Here is a 22,325-nt window from a genome sequence, read left to right on the forward strand (position 1 = left end):
CTACTCCCATCGGCCTATGTCTGTCCCCCGTCCACTCGTGCCAGCAGGATAAGCTCGATGGGAGCAGTAGTTCCCATCAGCCTGATCCTGCTATATAAATTGCCCTACTGTGTCCCAATAAATTTTAAATACATGTCATTGGTGGCCAGTGGTTACCTACAATAAATTAGTTCATACATTACCTGTCCCCGCCGATCGCCACCTAAAATAAAGTAAAAAATAAAAAACTACACCTATACTCACCTAGACACCTAATTCCCCGAAGCCATCGATCTCCTGTAATAAAATATAAAATAATAAACCACAACCTTATCCTTACCCCTCCGTAGTAGTCCACGAGTGTCCCACGAAGATCTCCAGTTCAGAGCGGCCACATAGAATGTGACCGCTCTGAACCGCTGCCGCCGCTAGAATGACGGGGCCGTAAAGTAGCCCCGTCATTGCATAAGCGGGTTCAAAGGAGTTCAGGCAGCGCTGCTCCGGTCAGCTCCTTTACGGCCCTGCTGTATCGTGAGAAATTCCCACGGTACAGCAGTGCCGTAAAGGAGGTCTCCGGAGCTGCGCTGCCTGAATGCACTCCGGTGACCTCAGTCAGTGGCTCCCGCTGCCGAGAGCGGACGTGTTCCCGGCAGTGTGAGCTTACAGCAGCCATGCACAGCTGTCACCATCTCCAGATGTGACAGCTGTGCATGGGAGATCAGCGCAGGAACGTGGACAGGTAACTATTTTTTTTTAGTAAACTAAGAATTTAATAAAATTGTGTGTTTTATTTCAAATAAATTATTTTTTTCAGGGTGTAGTGTGTTTTTTCTTTTTAACATTTTGTAGGTTAGTAATGGGGGTGTCTTATAGACGCCCATCATTACTAACCTGGGCTTCATGGCAGCTGGCGCTGACATGAACCCCAGCCCCATTACCCCCTGCCACCGCACCAGGGCAGCGTGGAAGAGCGAGGCTAAGTGCCAGAGTTGGCGCATCCTATGGATGTGCCATTTCTGGGGCGGCTGACGGCTGGTGTTTCTAGCCTGGGAGGGGGCCAATATTCATGGCACCCTTCCTGGGCTATTAATATCAGCCCCCAGCTGTCTGCCTAGCCTTTGCTAGCTATTAAAATAGGGGGGACCCACGTCATTTTTTTGGGGGGGTTCCCCATTTTAATAGCTAGTAAAGGCTAGGTATTCAGCTGGGGGTTGATATTAGTAGTCAGGGAAGCTCCGTGGGTATTACCCCCTTCCCAGGCTTCAAACATCTTCCCCAGCCGTCTGCTTAACCTCCGCTAGAGACTAAAATTATGGGGGATCCCACGCCAATTTTTTTTTTAAATAAATCCTTTATTTTAACACTAAATGACAATTGAGGAGTTAATAAAGATGCAGTCCCTAAATTATTATTTATTTTTTAATTAATTTTTCCCAAAAATTTTGACGTGGGCTTTGCTATATTTTTGTATGCCAGCCAGGTACAGCATCCAGCTTCTATGAACGCGCCATTTTCCGGGGTGGCTGCGGACTGCAATTTGCAGCAGGGGGGGGGGGCCCAGAAAGCTTGGGTCTCCCTGCGCTGCAGATTCCAGCCCCCAGCTGCCTAGTTGTACCTGGCTGGACACAAAAATAGGGCGAAGCTCCACGTATTTTTTTTTTTAATTATTTCATGAAATTCATGAAATAATTAAAAAAAAATTGATGTGGGGCTGCGTCCTATATTTGTGTCCAGCCAGGTACAGCAGGCAGGAACGGGCTGCCCCCAACCACCAGCTGCCTATTTGTACCTGGCCGGACACAACAATATAGGGAAGCCCTTTTTTTAAAAAATTATTTCATGAAATAATTAAAAAAAATTGACGTGGCGCTTCGCACTATATTTGGGTCCAGCCAGGTACAGCAGGCAGGAACGGGCTGCCCCCAACCACGAGCTGCCTATTTGTACCTGGCCGGACACAAATATAGGGAAGCCCTTTTTTTCTTAATTATTTCATGAATTTCATGAAATAATTTAAAAAAAAAATACGTGGGGCTTCGCCCTATTTTTGTGTCCAGCCAGGTACAACTAGGCAGCTGGGGGCTGGAATCTGCAGCGCAGGGAGTCCCAAGCTTTCTGGGCCCCACCCGCTGCAAATTGCAGTCCGCAGCCGCCCCGGAAAATGGCGCGTTCATAGAAGTGCCATCTTCTGGCGCTGTACCCAACTCATCCAGGGCCCTGGTGCGGTGGCTCACTGGGTAATAAAGGGGTTAAGGCCAGCTTGGCATTATCAGCTGGCCCTAAGCCCGAAATTCATGGGGTCACGCCAATATTAGACATGACCACCATGAATTTCTAGTAAAGTATTAAAAAAAAAACACAAACACCCAGAAAAAAGTCCTTTAATTGAAATAAAGACACAATTCTTTATTGTTCTAAATTAAACTATGCTTACCATTACGCCCATTCCAGCTGAAGCCAACGATCTCCTGCAATAAAAGAAAAATAATAAACCAACCTCATCCTTACCTTCCCATGGATCCCACGACAGCTTCAGCTCTGCTACATCGAGATGACAGGCTGGACCGCAGCAGAACGCTGCCATCCAGCCTGTCATCCCGCAGACACTGAGAAGCGCAGGCATGCTTGCGCTCCTTAGTGTCTCTCTGTGACGGCATAAAGATGAGCCGAGGTCATGTCCAATAAACTCGGCTCACCTCATGCACGTCACTGACAGCGTGGGAAAATTCTCCTGCACTCAGCGCTTCAGCGTGAGAATTCTCCCACGCTGTCAGTGACGTGCATAAGGTGAGCCGAGTTCATTGTCGGCTCATCTGGATGCCGTCACAGAGAGACACTGAGGAGCGCAAGCAAGCCTGCGCTTCTCAGTGTCTGCAGGATGACAGGCTGGATGGCAGCGTTCTGCTGCGGTCCAGCCTGTCATCTCGATGTAGCAGAGCTGGAGCCGTCGTGGGAACCATGGAAAGGTAAGGATGAGGTTGCTTTATTATTTTTCTTTTATTGCAGGAGATCGTTGGCTTCAGCTGGAATGGGCGTGACGGTAAGTATGGTTTAATTTAGAACAATAAAGAATTGTGTGTTTATTTCAATTAAAGGACTTTATTCTGGGTGCTTGTGTTTTTTTTTAACTTTCACTATGGGGTTAGTAATGGGGGTGTCTTATAGACGCCTCTCCATTACTAACCTGGGCTTGATGTCAGCTGGCATTATAAGCTGACATCAACCCCAGCCCTATTACCCCACTGCCATCGCTACAGGGCAGTGGGAAGAGCGAGGCTAAGTGCCAGAATTGGCGCATCCTATGGATGCGCCATTTCTGGGGCGGCTGACGGCTGGTGTTTCTAGCCTGGGAGGGGGCCAATATTCATGGCTCCCTTCCTGGGCTATTAATATCAGCCCCCAGCTGTCTGCCTAGCCTTTGCTAGTTATTAAAATAGGGGGGACCCCACGTCATTTTTTTGGGGGGGTCCCCCATTTTAATAGCTAGTAAAGGCTAGGTATTCAGCTGGGGGCTGATATTAGTAGCCTGGGAAGCTCCATGGGTATTACCCCCTTCCCAGGCTTCAAACATCTGCCCCAGCTGTCTGCTTAACCTCCGCTAGAGACTAAAATTAAGGGGAACCCCACGCCAATTTTTTTTAAAATAAATCCTTTATTTTAACACTAAATGACAAGTACAGTAATCAACACTATCACTGTACTTCATATATATGTGACTGACATGTTTCTATCTATCTAATCTATGTATGATTCTCTATTCCTTCTATTCTAAATTGTCGGGTACAGATGCTGAATTGCCGGCCGGCTTTCTTAAAGAGACGGTGCATGAAAACACTATTATTTTTTATATAAATCCTTTACACTAAATGACAAGTACAGTAACCAACACTGTCACTGTACTTCTTATATATGTGACTGACATGTTTCTATCTATCTAATCTATGTGTGAAGCTCAATTCTTTCTGTTGTAAATTGTTGGGTACCGGTGTATGCGCTGCTGAATTGCCAGCTTTTCGCATACATTCTACATTATTCTTAGTTGTTTTACTTCATGTAGAATTAACCTACAAGGAAAGAAAGGGTTTATTTTCATTCCGATATTAGTGTCCCATTGACTTGCATTGGTTTCCGGTATCGGAATCGGCGATATCCGATACTTTTTGAGTATCGGTCCGATCCAATCCGATCCGATATTTCCTGATATCGGAAGGTATCGCTCAACACTAGTAATCATATAAGTCTCTAGAGGTTACGTGCCAATTTGCAACTCAGAACTGATAATGATCTTGATTTTACAGGTGTTGAAGTGGTGTGAGGTTTGATAATGGACCCAGTGGAATACAGAGCAGTCATCAAGTTCCTTTACTTGAAAGGCCGCACACCAAAGGAGACGTTCCATGAGATGAAAGAGGTTTATGGTGATGATTCCCCATCAAATAATGTAGTCAAGAACTGGTATCGTCAATTGAAATTTCGTCAGACTTCGGTGCAAACAGCTCCAAATCCAGGACGACCCCACTCTGCTATTGATGAACACACCATACAGCAAGTCGCCATTTTGGAAAATCGCCACGTAACCATTCACCACCTAGCCCAAAATGTCAAGATTAGTGTGTGGTCCGTGGAAAAAATCATCCAAGACCATCTTCACATGCATAAGGTATCCGCTCTCTGGGTTCCCCGGCTGCTCACACCTTTCCAGAAGCAGGAACGAGTCAAATGCTCTCAGGCGCTATTGACGATGTGCCATGGAAACCAGGAGGACTTTTTCAACAGACTGATCCACACAGGATGAAAGCTGGGTCCATCACTATGATCCTGAGACTAAAGTCCAGTCGATGCAATGGAAGCATTATGACTCACCGCCTCCAAAGAAGGCACGTGCCCAACCCTCAGCAGGCAAGGTCATGCTCACAGTATTTTGGGACCTGCACGGAGTAGTATTGATGTATTTCCTAGCAAAGGGTACCATGATCACCGGGGCATACTATGCTTCACTGCTGCAGAAATTGCCATCAAAACCAAGAGACATGGCATGCTCACCAAAGGTGTCCGCCTTCTGCAAGACAATGCACCAGTTCACAACTCACATGTTGCTCAAATGGAAGCATGCTCCTGTGGCTTTGAAATTCTACCGCATCCCCCTTATTCACACGACCTCGCACCATCGGACTTCCACCTGTTTCCAAAAATGAAATTATTTTTGAAGGGCAAGCATTTTCCAGATGAGACTCTGATTTCCAAAGTCACAACGTGGCTTTTGGAGCAACCTGTCGACTTCTACAAGCGAGGTGTTTACAGTTGCTTAAAGAGATGGGAGAAGTGTGTGTCCCTAGGTGGCATCTATGTAGAGAAGGACTAATAACTGAGCCAAGTTTCATTGCTCTCAGTCCACAGGAAGTGAGTCAGGGGAAATCTTTAATGAACGCCCCTCGTAAATGCAGGACCAAGAGACTTCCTGTTTTTACATAGAGCAGAGAAAAGAGAAGAATTAACTGGGTAGAAAGGCAACATGAGCAATTGTAAGTACACAGTGCTATATAATATGATGACTGCAATATATTAAGAGGATAAAAACTTTGATGAGTGCTTCTTTAATTACAGACAGCAAACTGATGACATCCATGTGCTATCTGTGATTTTTCATGGATCCAAAGACTTGTATGAGGATTTTTGATCTATGAGGAATTTTGATTAATGACTCAGATCAAAAATAGACATGTTTCCATTATTTTTTTTGCACAGATACAAAAAATGTCATTATTATCTCTGAACTCACTTTCACTCACTTCGTTGCAAGAAGCCCATATAATGCATTGTAAACTGATGCATCTCCATGGTCTAATAACCTCTGAGAAACAGTACAGCAGAACAGAGCATGAGACATTTGTGGACTTAGAAGGTGAGCTTAGAAATAATAACCTGCAGAAATCTGTGTTAGTGCAGCTAACCATGTACTATAGTCGTTCAGGTCTGTTTTTAACAACGACAGATCCCATTTAAAAAAATAAAATTCAGACAATTATTAACTTCCAGACTGCCAAAAATTCAACGTAAAAAAAAAACAACACAGAAAAGTTTCACGAAAACCACCATTAATTATGATAATTACTTTTTCTTCTCTTCAAAATCAAGGTACACTTGGCGTTTCTTTGGTGGAGGTGGAGGAGGAAGTTCTTGTTTGATTAAGTGAACACTACTATGCTCTTTCACAGTCACAGTCTCAGTAGTAATCTTCCTTGCAATTTGCGTCACGCCAAAACTGCTGACCGACTCCGTGACCTAAAAAATGATAAGCAATGTACTATTCAAGATTCTCTATTGAAAGCATGCCCTAAAAGTCTATTTTACAGTTTAGAACATCCCTTTTGCACTTCCCGTTTGCCCATTTAGATAGGATGTGTGTCCAAATAAATAGAGACGATTTTTCTTCGACATAAGATTTAACACAACAATATAAAGTACAGGTCAAAAGTTTGGACACACCTCTTCATGCCTTGAATTTCCTTGTTCACATTGGAACATGTACATTGTCGATTCACACTGAATCAATGGAAATAAGGAGTAAAGAAACTTGAGTGAAACAAACCAGAATATGCGTTGAGCCTTAGGCTGTGTACCCACGATGCGTTTTTGGTGCGTATTTGCAGTGCGTAAACGCTCCAGAAACGCATTGAATACCTTATCCCATGACTTCCTATAACATTCTGCAAGTTCTATGCACATGGTCCGTATTTTTTCTGCTCAGATTTTACTCGCAGAAAAAATACGGACATGACCAATTCTTGTGCGTTTCTGCATGCGTATTTGCCTATACAATGCATTGTAAAAATGCATGGCAAATACACATGCAAATACGCGTCAAATATGCATCAAAAACGCATGTAAAAACCGCATGCGTTTTTCTGCCAAGGAGATGCAGAAATGCTCAGGAAAATTTCTGCTTCATTTCTGCATCGTCGGCACTTAGCCTTAGATTCCTTAAAGTACCCTCCTTCTACTATGCTACAGCTTGATACATCCTTGGCATTCTTTCAAGCAGCTTCATCAGGTAGTCACTTGGAATGGCTTCCAATGAACATGTTTGCCTCATCAAGAGTGCATTTGTGGAATCATTGGCAGTCAGAAAGTGTTTGCGACCATCAGGTGTGTTTTGCAGAGGCAGTGTTGGTACATAGATGCATATAGTACTGTGCCTTATTCCACAACTGTTGTAAACCAGAATATGGCAAAAACCACTCAACTGAGTAAAGAGAAATGACAGTACATCATTATTTTAAATCAAAAAGGACAATCAATCCAGAAAATTGCTAGAACCTTGAAGGTGTTCTCAAGCGTAGTCGTGAAAACCATCAATCATTATAAAGAAAATGATTCTCATGAGGACTGTTCCAGGGAAAGAATACCAAAAATTACCTGTCCGGCTGTGGATAAGCTCAGAGTTATCAGCCTCAGAAACCACAAAATGACAGTACCTCAGATTACAGCCCTCATAAATGATGCACAGTCATCAAGTAACAGACAAATCTCAACATCAACTATCCACGGGAGACTGCAAGAAGCAGGCCTTTATGGCCAAATAGCAGCAAAGGAGCCACTACTGAGGACTGCAAACAAGAAGACACTTGTTTGGGCCAAGCAACATAAGGACTGGGCATTAGATCAGTGAAAATCTGTACTGTGGTCTGATAAGTCAAAATTTGAGATTTTTAGTACCAACCACCATGTCTTTGTGAGATGGGGAAAAGGTGAGCCAATGGTTTCTACATGTGTAAGTGCCCTCTTTAAAGCATGGAGGGGAGGTATGACGGTGCTTTGCTGTTGACAATGTTGGTGACTTAACCTAAATTTAAGGCACACTTACTCATCATGGATACCAGAGCATTCTTTAACATGTCATTCCATCTGGTTTGCACTTAGTTGAACCATAATTTGTGTTGCAACAGGACAATGAACCAAAACACACGTCAATTTTATGTAAGGGCTATGTAACCAAAAAGGAGAGGGATGGAGTGCTTGCTGCATCCAATGACATACTCTCCACAATCACCCGACCTTGACCCAAATGAGATGGTTTGGGATGAGTGGAGGCAAAGCAGCCATCAAGTGCTTGGCATCTCTGGCAACTCCTTCAAAACTGTTGGAAAGACATTCCACGTGACTACCTGATAAAGCTGATTGAGAGAATGTCAGGGGCTGTGTAATGCTGTCATCAGAATAAAAGATGGGTACTTTGAGGAATCTAAGGTTCAACATATATTCTGGTTTGTTTCACATGAGTTCCTTTACTCCTTGTTTCCACGTGTATTCCTTTGTGGTTTTACTGCCTTCATTTCTAAATTACAATATGCACATTCGAATAAGAACAAAGAAATCCACTGTATGAACTGGTGTCCAAACTCTTCGTAGGTAATGTATATAAGCAGCCAATTAAATATCCTACATTATCGAACTATCTATCTTTGAAAGAAAAACTTCTCTAATTCTAGTAGATCCAGCTAATACATAAATTACAGATACTGACATTTTTGCCTACCTGACATCTATTATTATTATTGATTCTGGCACAAAAATCTTCATACCCTTCTATACTCTATCTAATGGAGTTACGTTAAGTTATTTCGTGCTTGTCTGGAGAAAACTGTACTTTGGTTTATACCTTAATATAAACATAAAGATATATAAATATACAGATACTTCTATTATTGTTATTACCTGATTAGTATAGTCCTCTAAAAGATGCACCAATCCATCCCATCGTTGAGCAAGATCTTCCATATCACTCTTTAGTTTTTGAGAAGCTTTTCCATTACCAATGAGAAGAGCTACTTCCTGGGCCAACTCATGTTGATGGTCGAATGTTTGGCGCTTCATTCCCAGTTCTTCTTTCAAACTCTAAAACAAAGATCCTATATGTAGTATTTAAACTGCAGAAAATCGGAACTACTATGATCAGCACCTCACATTCATGTGCATTAACGCATTGACAAAACAACATATTTTTTCACGACAATGGTATCGGGAGTTGAAATTGAAAATGAATGATCCTTCTTTCTTGCGATATCATCCACCGAGGAGAGTTATGAGGCCCGCATACACATTAGATGATAGGATATTCAAACAAAAAAAAATGTTGTAGCCCATCAAGACTGGAGGGTGAAGAAAGAAAATTCCCAGCTACAATGGGATTAAAGCTCTTGGTGACTATATTACTGGGCAAGAAAATAAGTCCAAGCCCGAATGGGTCTCAGTTTTTACGATATGGCCAAATACAATAATATTGCCTTAAAAAGCTCTGCAATGTATTTAAAGCAGTAATCAAACCCATTCCTAGTATCAGACACCAATGTCTATGTTGAAAAAACACTATTAAAGGGGCTACATGGTAGAGTTAGGGTATATTCACACATTCAGTATTTACAGCAGAAAAATCTGCTGCAAATACTGAAATAGAAAAAACTAGGGGAAAACCCCATTAGAAAGACCCCTCTCTAGCATGACATTAAAACTCAGCTTTTATTATGACCTATAAAATATGTCGGCATTGGGGTGATAGTTAAAATAGGTCCATTGTCTGTCTTATGGTGTAATTAGTATACAAGTGAATGCTTGATTAAGTATCCAAATGATAGCATCCTGAGGTGCCATCCTTGTTAGACAGAATAGGACATAAAACAGTTACAGAACATGCCCACCCCCTCCCCCAACATGTTTCACCGCAAATGCGGCATCATCAGGGGATGGGACAATAGTGAAACTGCTTCAAACCTGCAAGGAAAAGAAGCAGTATATGCATGAGATTTCAGAAGTCTCATTCACTTTGCTGTTATAGAATAATGCTGCTTTTATAAAACCGGCGGGCAAAAATGAGGCAAAATGCAATGTGTGAACATACCCTTATTCCTTATGGAGATATCCTTACGGTGGGAATTAACTAAAACAGCAAGCGTTCATAGACTGCTGGAAAAACGTTTGGTTGTGTCAATAATGGATTACTATGATTCCAAGCACATGGTATTCTGCCATTTTCCACAGTGGCTTGACTGTATGCACTCACAGGTAAAATGCAGACAAAATGTAATTAAATGGGATAAAGAATTTACATTCAACCTTTTCAAAGGAAATGAATGGTAATGAATGACAGGAAAGTAAGCACACAATGACAGTAATCATGGTGAAGACTCGTTTCCCTCTAGCCAGTTTTTTTTCTTGTCTTATCTACATGGAGGTCCCCAGATTCCTCACATAACATGAATACTGCACTCACCGCCAGCTTCCTCACACTCACACTCAGCTCGGCCTGGTCTTTGAAGTTACCCCGCTGGACTGTACTCAATGATTCTTCTTTCTCGCTTAGCCACATCTTGAACAAGACCTGAGAAGACAATGGAATACTTAATTACAGCTTTCAAGCTGCAATAATAATAAACTGAGATTAAAAAGCATTTTAAACCACACCAATCATTTCAAATAACTATTGAGAATATGCTGTCGTTAGAGATGAGCCATTCCAATTGGGCAACCCTTGTATAGCATCTAAACTGGTCCTTCCCTGGCAGTCAGTCTTCACCTCCATACCTAGCAGTCTCAGCCTGGCATCCTGGGTGTCTCTGGTGCTTATGTGGCCCCCCGCAGTGTAATCTCGCATTGCAATGATGCACAACATGACGTCACGTGAGGCCTTGTGACTAGCAAGCACCAGAAGTGCACCAGGTGCCAGTCACAGAGGTGAAGAATGTTTTGGTCTGGCTACCATGAAGGACCTTTCTTAACAATGGGCTTTGGCAGTGCAAATTGAATTGCTCAACTCCTGCTATGTGTGTGTACATGAGAAAAAACATAATTTCTTCATTTTTCATCAGGTCTCCCTCTGCAGGCTCTAAAGACCCCGTCACACTTAGCGACGCTGCAACGATCCCGACAACGATACGACCTGTCAGGGATCGTTGCTGCGTCGCTATGTGGTCGCTGGTGAGCTGTCAAACAGGCAGGCTCACCAACGATCAGGGGAGCAGCGACATCGTGGAAAGAATCTTTCCACGATGTCCTGCTCCTGGTTACGAGCCTGCTGAAGCAGGAGCAGGCTGGTGACCATGATAAACATCGGGTTACTAGGGGCACACGCGCTCCTAGTAACCCGTTGTTTATCATGGTTACAACTCTGCTACGGTGAGCGGGAGGTTACCGCTCACTTAAGCAGGCTCGTAACCATGGTAAACAGCGGGTTACTAAGTGCGCGTGTGCCCCTAGTAACCCGATGTTTATCATGGTTACCAGCCTGATCGCTGCTCCCGCTGGTCACACACGGCGATGTGTGCTGACTAGCGGGAGAGCAACAACCAAAAAATGGTCCAGGACACTTTGCAGCGATCAGCGACCTCACAGCAGGGGCCTGATCGTTGCAAAGTGTCACACATAGCGACATCGCTGGTGAGGTCGCTGTTGCGTCACCAAAACCGCGACACAGCAGCGATCTCGCTAGCGATCTCGTTATGTGAGACGGGGGCTTAAGTTTCTAAGAGATCAGCTGCTATGATGTCTCCTGTACAATAAAAACACAGAAAGAGGGATTCATTCTACTCTGTTGAGGGCATGTTCAAAAGCAACAGCATAGGTACTGAGCACAGTGGCTGTGAATCCAGGTCTGGGGTCAAATAAATCACTCACTAACTTGAACATGATTTGCCAATATTGTCAGCTTTTGCTTGTTTTTTTTCAGATCCCTCATCCTATGCCCTCTGCATAGAGAATAATGGGGAGGGTAACCTATCACATGGCTGTGATGGCAGTCTTGAGCTATTTTTCAGAGTGGATGGTGAGTTCAGGTGGCAGGGGAAGAAGAAGAGGCTTATAAGAGGAGAAAGAAGCAAATTGCTCTAAGATATATTACAATGTTTTTATGTTCACTTATAGGCCCTTTTTTGGGGTGGAAGGGGTTAGTACATGCAGTTATAACAGCTTTAGAAAAAAATTTCTGGGTTAGAATTTTTCCCTCTTTTTCATGATATATGGTAACTTATATGGCATTTCTATATAAGTTTTTCCCTGATATTGGAATAAAATGTACACAAATAAGAAAATATGTTTGTTCACATTTTTTACATTTTTTTTTTTAAAGCCACCAAGAACCACTAAAATATATTTTAAATTGTGCTTTCCTTTTATAGCAATTATTTTTATGGGTCAGACATACGTTGTTTTTTCTTTTGATGGAGGTGATGCTAGAAACTAACTAGAAAAAGTCATTTCAGTGGCTTTCTTTTATTAAAATTAGTTTTATTTGGTTTTTTTATTTATGTATTGTTTTTTTTTTATCTATTTCACAAATTGTGCTCCCTCATAAAGTCATAAAACACCTTTGGGGGAAATTTCTACATAGACATACATTTTTAATATTGCTGTTTTTTGCTCCCTCCTGACACCCGGTGATCACATGATCACTGCGGAGAGAAGAGAAATAATTTTTGATTCTTCCAAAACTGAATACACAGAACTTGTTCAGAATTGTGTGTACAGCAATCAAGAGGGCAGACATGATCATAAACTATGTTTGCCTTCTCTGACAACTGCACAAGTCTGCGCTGCCTCCTTCTCCTGCTGCTGCATGATCTCGTACTGCTGCTAACTCTGCAGTAAAGTTTTAAATGGAATCTGTCACCAGGTTGCTGCTACCCCATCTGATGTAGAGGCACTTACTGGGCTACTTGCTGAAGTTTTGATAAAAACACTGTTTTATCTGCTGCAGATCTAGCAGTTCACTGAATGCGCCCCTCTGTATAAACCCGCCCCCACCACTGATTGGCAGCTTTCTGTGTACACTGTGCATAGGCAGAAAGCTGACAATCAGTGGTGGGGACAGGGTTATATAAATTTCATGACTACATAGCAGCAGGTTTACTAGTCCTCTAGTGATAATCTCCTGCTGATTATACATTGATATCAAAACTACAGCAAGCTTCCAGTAAGTGACACAAACCTGGAATCAAGGTCTCTACATTATGCTGCTCAGACTAGGAGACAAAAATCTGGAGATAAATTCCCTTTAAAACACCCTTGCAAGTCATATATTGTCGTTACAAACCTCAGGCGGTCTGCAAGCAGTTAAAGGGGTTGTCCACTAGTAAGACAATCCCTTCTCAATCTAAATGTTTGCCTCCGTTAAAATAAAAACAATCATACCAACCTCCAGTGCCAGCACTGTTCCAGCGGTGTCGGTACTGGTGTTTGTTACGTCACACGAGCCCTGCGCCCAATCAGAGCTGCCCTCACTGTCCCCGCCTTCGGACAAATAGAATATAATCAGAAAGTGAGTGCTGCAGCTGCTCTCTGACTTCCTTTTGATGTTTGATTTGTCCGAAGGCGGGGACAGTGACGGCAGCTCTGATTGGGCGCAGGGCTCGTGTGATGTAACAACCACACGTGAGCCCCTCAAACTCCAGTACCGACACCGCTGGAACGGCGCCAGCACCGGAGGTGGGTGAGTATAGGTGTTTTTATTTTAATGGGGGTAAACATTCAAATTGAGAAGGGGTTGTCCTACGAGTGGACAATCCCTTTAAGGATCTATTGATTGATGCTTTATTGCCGGATATGTGATTATCTTCATTTTATCACTGGTGATCCATTTGCTTATAAAATTACTCTTAGGCCATGTGCACACATTCAGTATTTGGTCAGTATTTTATCTAAGTATCTGTAAGCCAAAACCAGGAGTGGAACAATCAGAGGAAAAGTATAATAGAAACACGTCACCACTTCTGTATTTATCACCCACTCCTGGTGTTGGCTTAAACATACTGGTGTAAAATACTGACCAAATACTGAAGGTGTGAATGTGGCCTAATTGTGGCATTACTAATCAGCATTCCATGCACTGAGTTCCTGAGTGCTATACAAACTTAATACCGAAAAACATATCTGAATAAGCAGTGCTGCAGTGTAAAGAATAGTAACATTTATGCCATGTTCACACGTTCAGTATTTGGTCAATATTTTACATCAGTATTTGGAAGCCAAAATCAGGGGTGGGTGAAAAATACAGAAGTGGTGACATGTTTCTATTATATTTTTCCTCTGATTGTTACACTCATGAATTTGGCTTACAAATACTGATGTAAAATACTGACCAAATACTGAACGTGTAAACGTGGCCTTAGAAAATATGAGCCTTCTAAGTCAATTAAATATCCACATGCAAGTTAAAAGGGTTCCCAACTTTTAAGATGTATTTCCAAAATCATAATATGATCTAAAAATGCAACGGAGCATCTTTTGTGAGGGATAATATTATGGAAAGAGGCAAAGCCTCCTTCATTACAGTGTATAACCCATAGCAGGAAGCAGTAGTGTGTGAGTGTGCTGGCAATAGGAGCGATATACTGTAGAATAAGCAATATGTAGAGGGGACAGAAATGAGAGATATACTGCAGGATGGGCGGTATATAGGGGGGGACACAAAGGAGAGATATGCTGTAGGATGCGTTATATAAAGGAGGCTGAAAGAAGATATATATTATAGGAAAAGGTTGTAAGAAGCATACTGCAGGATTGACTGTATATATAGGGAACGAAAAAAGAGAGGTACACTACAAGATGGGCTTTATACAGAGGGGACAGAAAAGAGAGATATAAGGAGTAGTGCTGAGCGAGAATATTCTGTTAACCCTTACGGCAAGCATACTCGGGTGCTCACCGAGTATCTTCAGCGTGCTCGGGTGTTATGTTTGAGTCACTCTGTGCTCATGATTTGCGACTGTTTGACAGCTTTAATACATGTGAGGAATGCGCACAGAGTGACTCAAACATAACACCTGAGCACGCTGAAGATACTCCGAAAACACCCGAGCATGCTTGTAAAGCTCAAGTAACGAGCATGCTCGCTCATCACTAATAGGGAGCAGAAAGTAGAGATATACTGCTGTATGACGCTCTGTGTACAAAGCCTAACATTAATTGAGATGTGTTTGTTGTCTGCTGTTGAGAGTTCAGTGATGTGAAACTGCAAATGTTGCAATATTGATGCATATGACAAAGAAGAATCTTCTGATATATCAATCAATAGAGCAGCATTTACAGTTTCACATTTTTGATCAGTCTGCCGCTTTGGAGAAGTGAAGGACAGTTGAGCTAATGATGTAAAACCGCACAACAGCTATACTGATGTAGATAACAGATAGTAAAATTGGTCAAGCAGGGTATTTTACAAGTGCACAGAAGCGCAAGGTGAAATCTACACTAAATTTAGCTTGACGATAACTCAGAGAGGTGGGGTTAGTCACTAACATACAGGAGAGGAAGAGAGGGATCTGCAGCACTGAGCAGAAGCAAGTGCTGCTGAGGAATCTCGTTTTAGCAGCCAATAACAGGACCGCCCATTCTGCTATGTGAAGGGCACTGACGGGCAGATAGAAATGTAAAAGGGCACAATGGTAAAAGAAGGAAATTTTATGTTGAGCTTAGCCTTTATATTAAAGCAATAAGTATACATATACTATGTTTTATGAAAAATAATGCTATTCTGGGAATAACAGTTTCAGGTTTCTAGGCTCTATTGGCCTTCATTGTGCAAAAAAAAATAACATATAAAAAATAACCCTCCCTGTGTCCAGCACTTGCTCTCTGCTGCTACTCTGGTCGCTGTGTAATCAGTGCTGTTGTCACGACTGCAGCGCACATCTCGGCTGCAGCCAATCATTGAGCACAGTGGCTCATTCTGTCTCAGTAATCGGTTGTGATCTGTAGTCGTGACATCACCACTGCAGCCAATACACAAAGATCAGACCGCATCACAAAGCAAGCACTAGACCAGGGGAGGATGCATACAATCAGATTATATTATTTTAACATAGCCCTGGGTAATGGTGCAGAGAATTGAACCTCAGGGACCCACAATAATTCAATAAATAAATGAAGGTACTTCAGCATTGTATACCCTTCATAGTTTTTCTTCTGCACAGGGGCCTTCCCAGCCACCAGTTGAAATACGGCATCATATAGGTGAATGGGACCATTTGCAGATCCCTGCATGGCTGACTGCCCGTTCATTCTCAGAATCAGTTGTGGTACTAGAGGTCTGACCCCAAACAATTATTAGGTAAAGGTATTTAACAGGCTTCATATCCTTAAAGGGGTGGTCTGAAATACAGATTAAATTTCATTCTAAATCCCTTATCTATTTGATGACATAATCTAAACTGTTTCTAATATATTCCCTAACCTTTCCTAACTACACTATCTAACTGCTTTTCTTTTTTTTTTTTCCTACTTTTTGATGAAACTTTGAGAATCCCAGTGCATGCTTGGATACTAAAACAAAGCACCATTGGGGGGCAGAGGCTGTGGTCACTACCGCAACCTCTGCCCCCGAAGCATCATCAGGGACCTTCGTTTTAGGGTCTGGGCTAGTCCCTACACGATATGCACAATGACATGCTCTCTCGCCAGATAGGGAATACTAAACTCAAGTACAGTATATTAGAAAATTGTTTTGATTATGGCATTAAATAGATAGGAATATAATGTGTTTTTCCACCTGTCTTTTCCTAATAGTGAATGTTACCGTATTTTTCGGCCCATAAGACTAATTTTTTCCCCCCAAACTTGGGAGGAAAATGGGGGCTGCGTCTTATGGTCCGAATGTTGGTTACCTGTGGTGGTGGTGGAGCGGGATCGCAGGGTCTCCCTCCTTCAAGAACCCGGCGGTGGTGGTGGGGGCGGTGGCAGCGGCAGCAAAGGAGGAGGAGGTGAGATGCTGCGGGTGTCTAGCTGCAGTCAGGGGCCGGTGTGCGGCGCAGGTTTCCGGTGTGCGCGGCCATCTTGCTGAAGCTGTGATCCACAGAAAAATGGCCGCCCGAGCATGCGTTGACTTGTAGCTTGTAGCTCATGCGGCCATTTTCCTGTAGATCACAGCTTCAGGAAGATTGGCACGTACACCGGAAACCTGCGCCGCTTACCGGCCCCGGCCCACAGTCAGACACTGCTCGCATCCAGTCCAACCCGTGCCAGATCCCAAGCCAGACACCCACAGCATCTCACATCCTCCTCCTCCTTTGCTGCTGCCGCCTCCTCCTCCACCACCGGTCGCGGTCCTCAGGCAGGGCTCGGCGGCAAACAGCCAGACCCCGGTCCCGGCCCTCAGGCAGGCCCCGATTGCCAAACAACGGCCCCGGCCCTCAGCCCCCCCTCTCAGCCAGGCCCCCAGTCAGGCACCGGGCCCTAGCCATCTCTTCTGCTGCAGCCGGCAGGTTCCTGAGGGACGGAACTGAGGGCCCTGCAATCCTGCTCCAAAGCAACTCCCCACTGCTGGAGCACCGGATTCCTTAAGGACCCTGTGACCCTCGCCCCCCCAGGTAAGATACTGTACCTTTTAAGACTATAAGACAGACCCCCATCTTATAAAAATATATATTTTTCTATATTCCACCCCAAAATTTGCGGTGTGTCTTATAGTCCGAAAAATACGGTAGTTGTCTTTATATGATCACTCGTGGACTTTTGTCTTTATTCTGGAGTCTCTTTTTTTAAACTAATTTTTCTTTTAGTGATATTACAGTGATCTTAGTAATATGCCATCATTTACTAAGATGGGAATACCCCTTTCATAAAAGTGCAATTAGACTCAAATAAGTGATATTAGCATTTCCTATTTGTATATGATACGAAGCCCATTGTGTTAGCTTTCCGGATTATGCTTTTACCGGATACATGATTGATAACATTGGTTGGTCATTATTTGTTATGACTTATATCCATCATCATTTTTGTTTTTTACTTGATCTGTTGACTTGATACTTCTTTCAGCTTTCTATGGCTTGTTTTGCAGCTTAAAATAGGGCAACATATTAAAAAGCAAAGGACATTTGCAGGTAAAGAACAAATCTTTAGTGGTTATTTTCATGAATATAATATTTTTTACCTGTTCTTCTAATAGTTTCTGCCAAGGGATTAGGATTCCCTGCAGCTTACTCCAGTGCTCCTCTGTCCAGCGGCAAACTGCTGCCCATCTTTCTCCGAGTCTCTGCAATGAAGAATCAAAATATTTAGGTAAAGCATATTTCCTACATGGAAAGTTTTGTTTTGACGCTCTGTGGAAATGTACATTTTTTTGGGCCAAAATTGTTAGATGAATTACACATAGTTAGGTTGCTATGTTTTATTTGCAGAGGAAAAGAAAAATGTAAAGTTATATAAACATGTATCTTATTTCTAAGATATAGATGGAGATGCCTGAGACTATTAGGCTATGTGCCCACGATGCAGAAATGAAGCAGAAAATTTCTGCAGCATTTCTGCATCTCCCTGACAGAAAAAAACGCATGCAGATTGTGCATGCGTTTTTCCTGCAGAATACATGCGGATCCACATGCGGATTAACATGCGTTTCCGCATGCAGATTGACAAGCACTTTCCAGGCGATAGCATCACTTGGAAAGTGCTTGACAACTAGGTCACACTGTATAAATCCATGCAAACAGCGTGAATTTATACAGTGTGAATCGTAAAAATTAAAACAAATAAAGCTATACTCACCCCCGAGGCCCCGGCGTGGCTGCAGCGCTGCTTCCTGGCTGGTTCCCGGCTGCCGGCATATCGCGAGACAGAGCGGTGAAGGGCCTGCGGTCACATGACTGTGACGTCACAGAAGGTCCTTCAGCGCTGCTGGCATTCAGAGAGAAGACGCCGGACAGGTGAGTATAAACTTTATTTGTTATTTTATTCTTTTTTTTACAGGTACAATGGTACCCAGGTCTGGATCAGAGTCTCCTCTCCTCCAGAACTGGGTACCATCCGCACATAGAGACGCATAGAAGCCGCTTGTAAAAATGTACAGTCGCGGTTTCTGTGCGTCTCACTGCAAGTCAATGGCGGGAGTTCCGCTGCGCTTCCGCAAAATTAAATGACATGCTGCGGATTTTTGTACGCAGCATAAACGCTGCGGAAAAATCCGCAGCATGTGCATAGAACATGCGGAATCCCCTTGGGGACCATGGGGTGCGGATTACCTAGCGTTTTACAAGCGTTTCCGCTGCGGAAATTCCGCAGCATAAACGCTTGAAAAACGCTACGTGGGCACACAGCCTCAGGTTATGTTTACACGGTAGGTATGCTGCAGGTTTTGCATCTGGATTTTGAGGCCAAAAAACTGCAGCATATTACCAACAAAGTGGATGTCATTTTTACAAATCTCACCCACATACTGTGGAAGTTGGTAATTCACAATCTGTGTTGTGGATTTTCACCATCGATTTCACCCTTTGCAATGCACTACACTCCTTACCTGCTCGTTTGTCCCACATAAAATTAAAAAAAGCATACAGTACAGACCAAAAGTTTGGACACACCCTCTCATTTAAAGATTTTTCTGTATTTTCATGACTTTGAAAATTGTACATTCACACTGAAGGCATCAAAACTATGAATTAACACATGTGGCATTACAGTGCTGGCCAAAAGTATTGGCACCCCTGCAATTCTGTCAGATAATACTCAGTTTCTTCCTGAAAATGATTGCAATCACAAATTCTTTGGTATTATTCTCTTCATTTAATTTGTGTTCAATGAAAAAAAACACAAAAAGAATTGTCCTAAAGCCAAATTGGATATAATTCCACACCAAACCTAAAAAAGGGGGTGGACAAAAGTATTGGCACTGTTAGAAAAATCATGTGATGCTTCTCTAATTCGTGTAATTAACAGCACCTGTAACTTACCTGTGGCACCTAACAGGTGTTGGCAATAACTAAATCACGCTTGCAGCCAGTTAACATGGATTAAAGTTGACTCAACCTCTGTCCTGTGTCCTTGTGTGTACCACATTGAGCATGGAGAAAAGAAAGAAGACCAAAGAACTGTCTGAGGACTTGAGAAACCAAATTGTGAGGAAGCATGAGCAATCTCAAGGCTACAAGTCCATCTCCAAAGACCTGAATGTTCCTGTGTCTTCCGTGCGCAGTGTCATCAAGAAGTTTAAAGCCCATGGCACTGTGGCTAACCTCCCTAGATGTGGACGGAAAAGAAAAATTGACGAGAGATTTCAACGCAAGATTGTGCGGATGGTGGATAAAGAACCTCGACTAACATCCAAACAAGTTCAAGCTGCCCTGCAGTCCGAGGGTACAACAGTGTCAACCCGTACTATCTGTCGGCGTCTGAATGAAAAGGGACTGCATGGTAGGATACCCAGGAAGACCCCACTTCTTACCCCGAGACATAAAAAGCCAGGCTGGAGTCTGTCAAAACTTACCTGAGAAAGCCTAAAACGTTTTGGAAGAATGTTCTCTGGTCAGATGAGACAAAAGTAGAGCTTTTTGGGAAAAAGCATCAACATAGAGTGTACAGGAAAAAAAAAAGAGGCATTCAAAGAAAAGAACACGGTCCCTACGGTCAAACATTTCGGAGGTTCCCTGATGTTTTGGGGTTGCTTTGCTGCCTCTGGCACTGGACTGCTTGACCATGTGCATGGCATTATGAAGTCTGAAGACTACCAACAAATTTTGCAGCATAATGTAGGGCCCAGTGTGAAAAATTGGGCAAACTTTGAATGTGTCCCTAAGTGCAGTTGCAAAAACCATCAAGCGCTACAAAGAAACTGGCTCACATGAGGACCGCCCCAGGAAAGGAAGACCAAGAGTCACCTCCGCTTCTGAGGATAAGTTTATCCGAGTCACCAGCCTCAAAAATCGCAGGTTAACAGCAGCTCAGATTAGAGACCAGGTCAATGCCACACAGAGTTCTAGCAGCAGACACATCTCTACAACAACTGTTAAGAGGAGACTGTGCAGCAGGCCTTCATGGTAAAATAGCTGCTAGGAAACCACTGCTAAGGACAGGCAACAAGCAGAAGAGACTTGTTTGGGCTAAAGAACACAAGGAATGGACATTAGACCGGTGGAAATCTGTGCTTTGGTCTGATGAGTCCAAATTTGAGATCTTTGGTTCCAACCACCGTGTCTTTGTGTGACGCAGAAAAGGTGAACGGATGGACTCTACATGCCTGGTTCCCACCGTGAAGCATGGAGGAAGGGGTGTGATGGTGTGGGGGTGCTTTGCTGGTGACACTGTTGGGGATTTATTCAAAATTGGAAGGCATACTGAACCAGCATGGCTACCACAGCATCTTGCAGCGGCATGCTATTCCATCCGGTTTGCAATTAGTTGGACCATCATTTATTTTTCAACAGGACAATGACCCCAAACACACCTCCAGGCTGTGTAAGGGCTATTTGACCAAGAACGAGAGTGATGGGGTGCTACGCCAGATGACCTGGCCCCCACAGTCACCAGACCTGAACCCCACTGAGATGGTTTGGGGTGAGCTGGACCGCAGAGTGACGGCAAAAGGGCTAACAAGTGCTAAGCATCTCTGGGAACTCCTTCAAGATTGTTGGAAGACCATTTCTGGTGACTACCTCTTGAAGCTCATCAAGAGAATGCCAAGAGTGTGCAAAGCAGTCAGCAAAAGGTGGCTACTTTGAAGAACTTAGAATATAAGACATATTTTCAGTTGTTTCACACTTTTTTGTTAAGTATATAATTCCACATGTGTTAATTCATAGTTTTGATGCCTTCAGTGTGAATGTACAATTTTCAAAGTCATGAAAATACAGAAAAATCTTTAAATGAGACGGTGTGTCCAAAATTTTGGTCTGTACTATATACTCCCCTCCCAGATTGTTATAGCAAGTGATCACAGCCAATCAGATAAATTGATATACTGTGAATTGTTAATTTCCACACTGTATGGATAAGATTTGTTAAAATCTCATCCAGTTTGCTGGTTCTGTAATATGTTGCTGATTTTTGGCCTTAAAAAGGATCTTTCACCAGTTTGAGCACGTTAAATCACATTATGGAATAGTGGCTGTAGGGCTGAGTAAAATGTAGTTTTTATTTTTTAATTTCTCTTGTTGCACAGATATTGACTTGTAAAGTTTAGGCAACAATTTGTTATAGTTCAACTGGGCATTACCAGATTTGTCTCTTGGGATGTGTTTTTCTTCCCCTGTGTCAGGAATTTCCAACACACACAGAGGAACGACACTGAGGAGATCACGCAATATCTCACCATGCCGTCACGCTGTCAGTATTTCGTGCGGAGTCGCGAGCACGCGATCCAGACTACTCTCTACATAGGTATCGGTAAGCTACCAGTGAGCGTATGGCACAACACACTGGGTTCCAGAGTCTGGAATATGTGTTTAACGCCCTCGGTACGGTCACTGTCAGCTTCACAATAGCCCAATTATTAATACTCTCTGCCACCACCGGTCGAGTTTGAAATATAATACAGGCCTGGCCGGACGCCTGCGTTTCGGTAGTGTATATGGCTTCGGGGAAGGGAACAATTA

At 43.1% G+C, this 22,325-nt stretch overlaps 1 protein-coding gene across 4 annotated transcripts in view; it reads right to left on the reverse strand.

The window, feature by feature from the left end:
* UTRN (utrophin) overlaps positions 1 to 22,325 on the reverse strand; it is a 768,906-nt gene that overhangs the window by 564,381 nt on the left and 182,200 nt on the right. For all 4 annotated transcript variants that reach the window (XM_073672652.1, XM_073672651.1, XM_073672650.1 and 1 more), the window contains 4 exons: positions 17,894 to 17,995; positions 10,247 to 10,354; positions 8,695 to 8,874; positions 6,092 to 6,261 (listed from right to left, as the gene is read on the reverse strand). In XM_073672652.1, coding sequence (XP_073528753.1) covers positions 6,092 to 6,261; positions 8,695 to 8,874; positions 10,247 to 10,354; positions 17,894 to 17,995 — 560 coding nt within the window. The remainder of the gene's footprint in view (positions 1 to 6,091; positions 6,262 to 8,694; positions 8,875 to 10,246; positions 10,355 to 17,893; positions 17,996 to 22,325) is intronic.

The sequence above is a fragment of the Phyllobates terribilis genome, unplaced genomic scaffold (assembly GCF_046119375.1).
Source record: "Phyllobates terribilis strain yellow unplaced genomic scaffold, ASM4611937v1 Scaffold_3__8_contigs__length_932513732, whole genome shotgun sequence".
NCBI lineage: Eukaryota > Metazoa > Chordata > Amphibia > Anura > Dendrobatidae > Phyllobates > Phyllobates terribilis.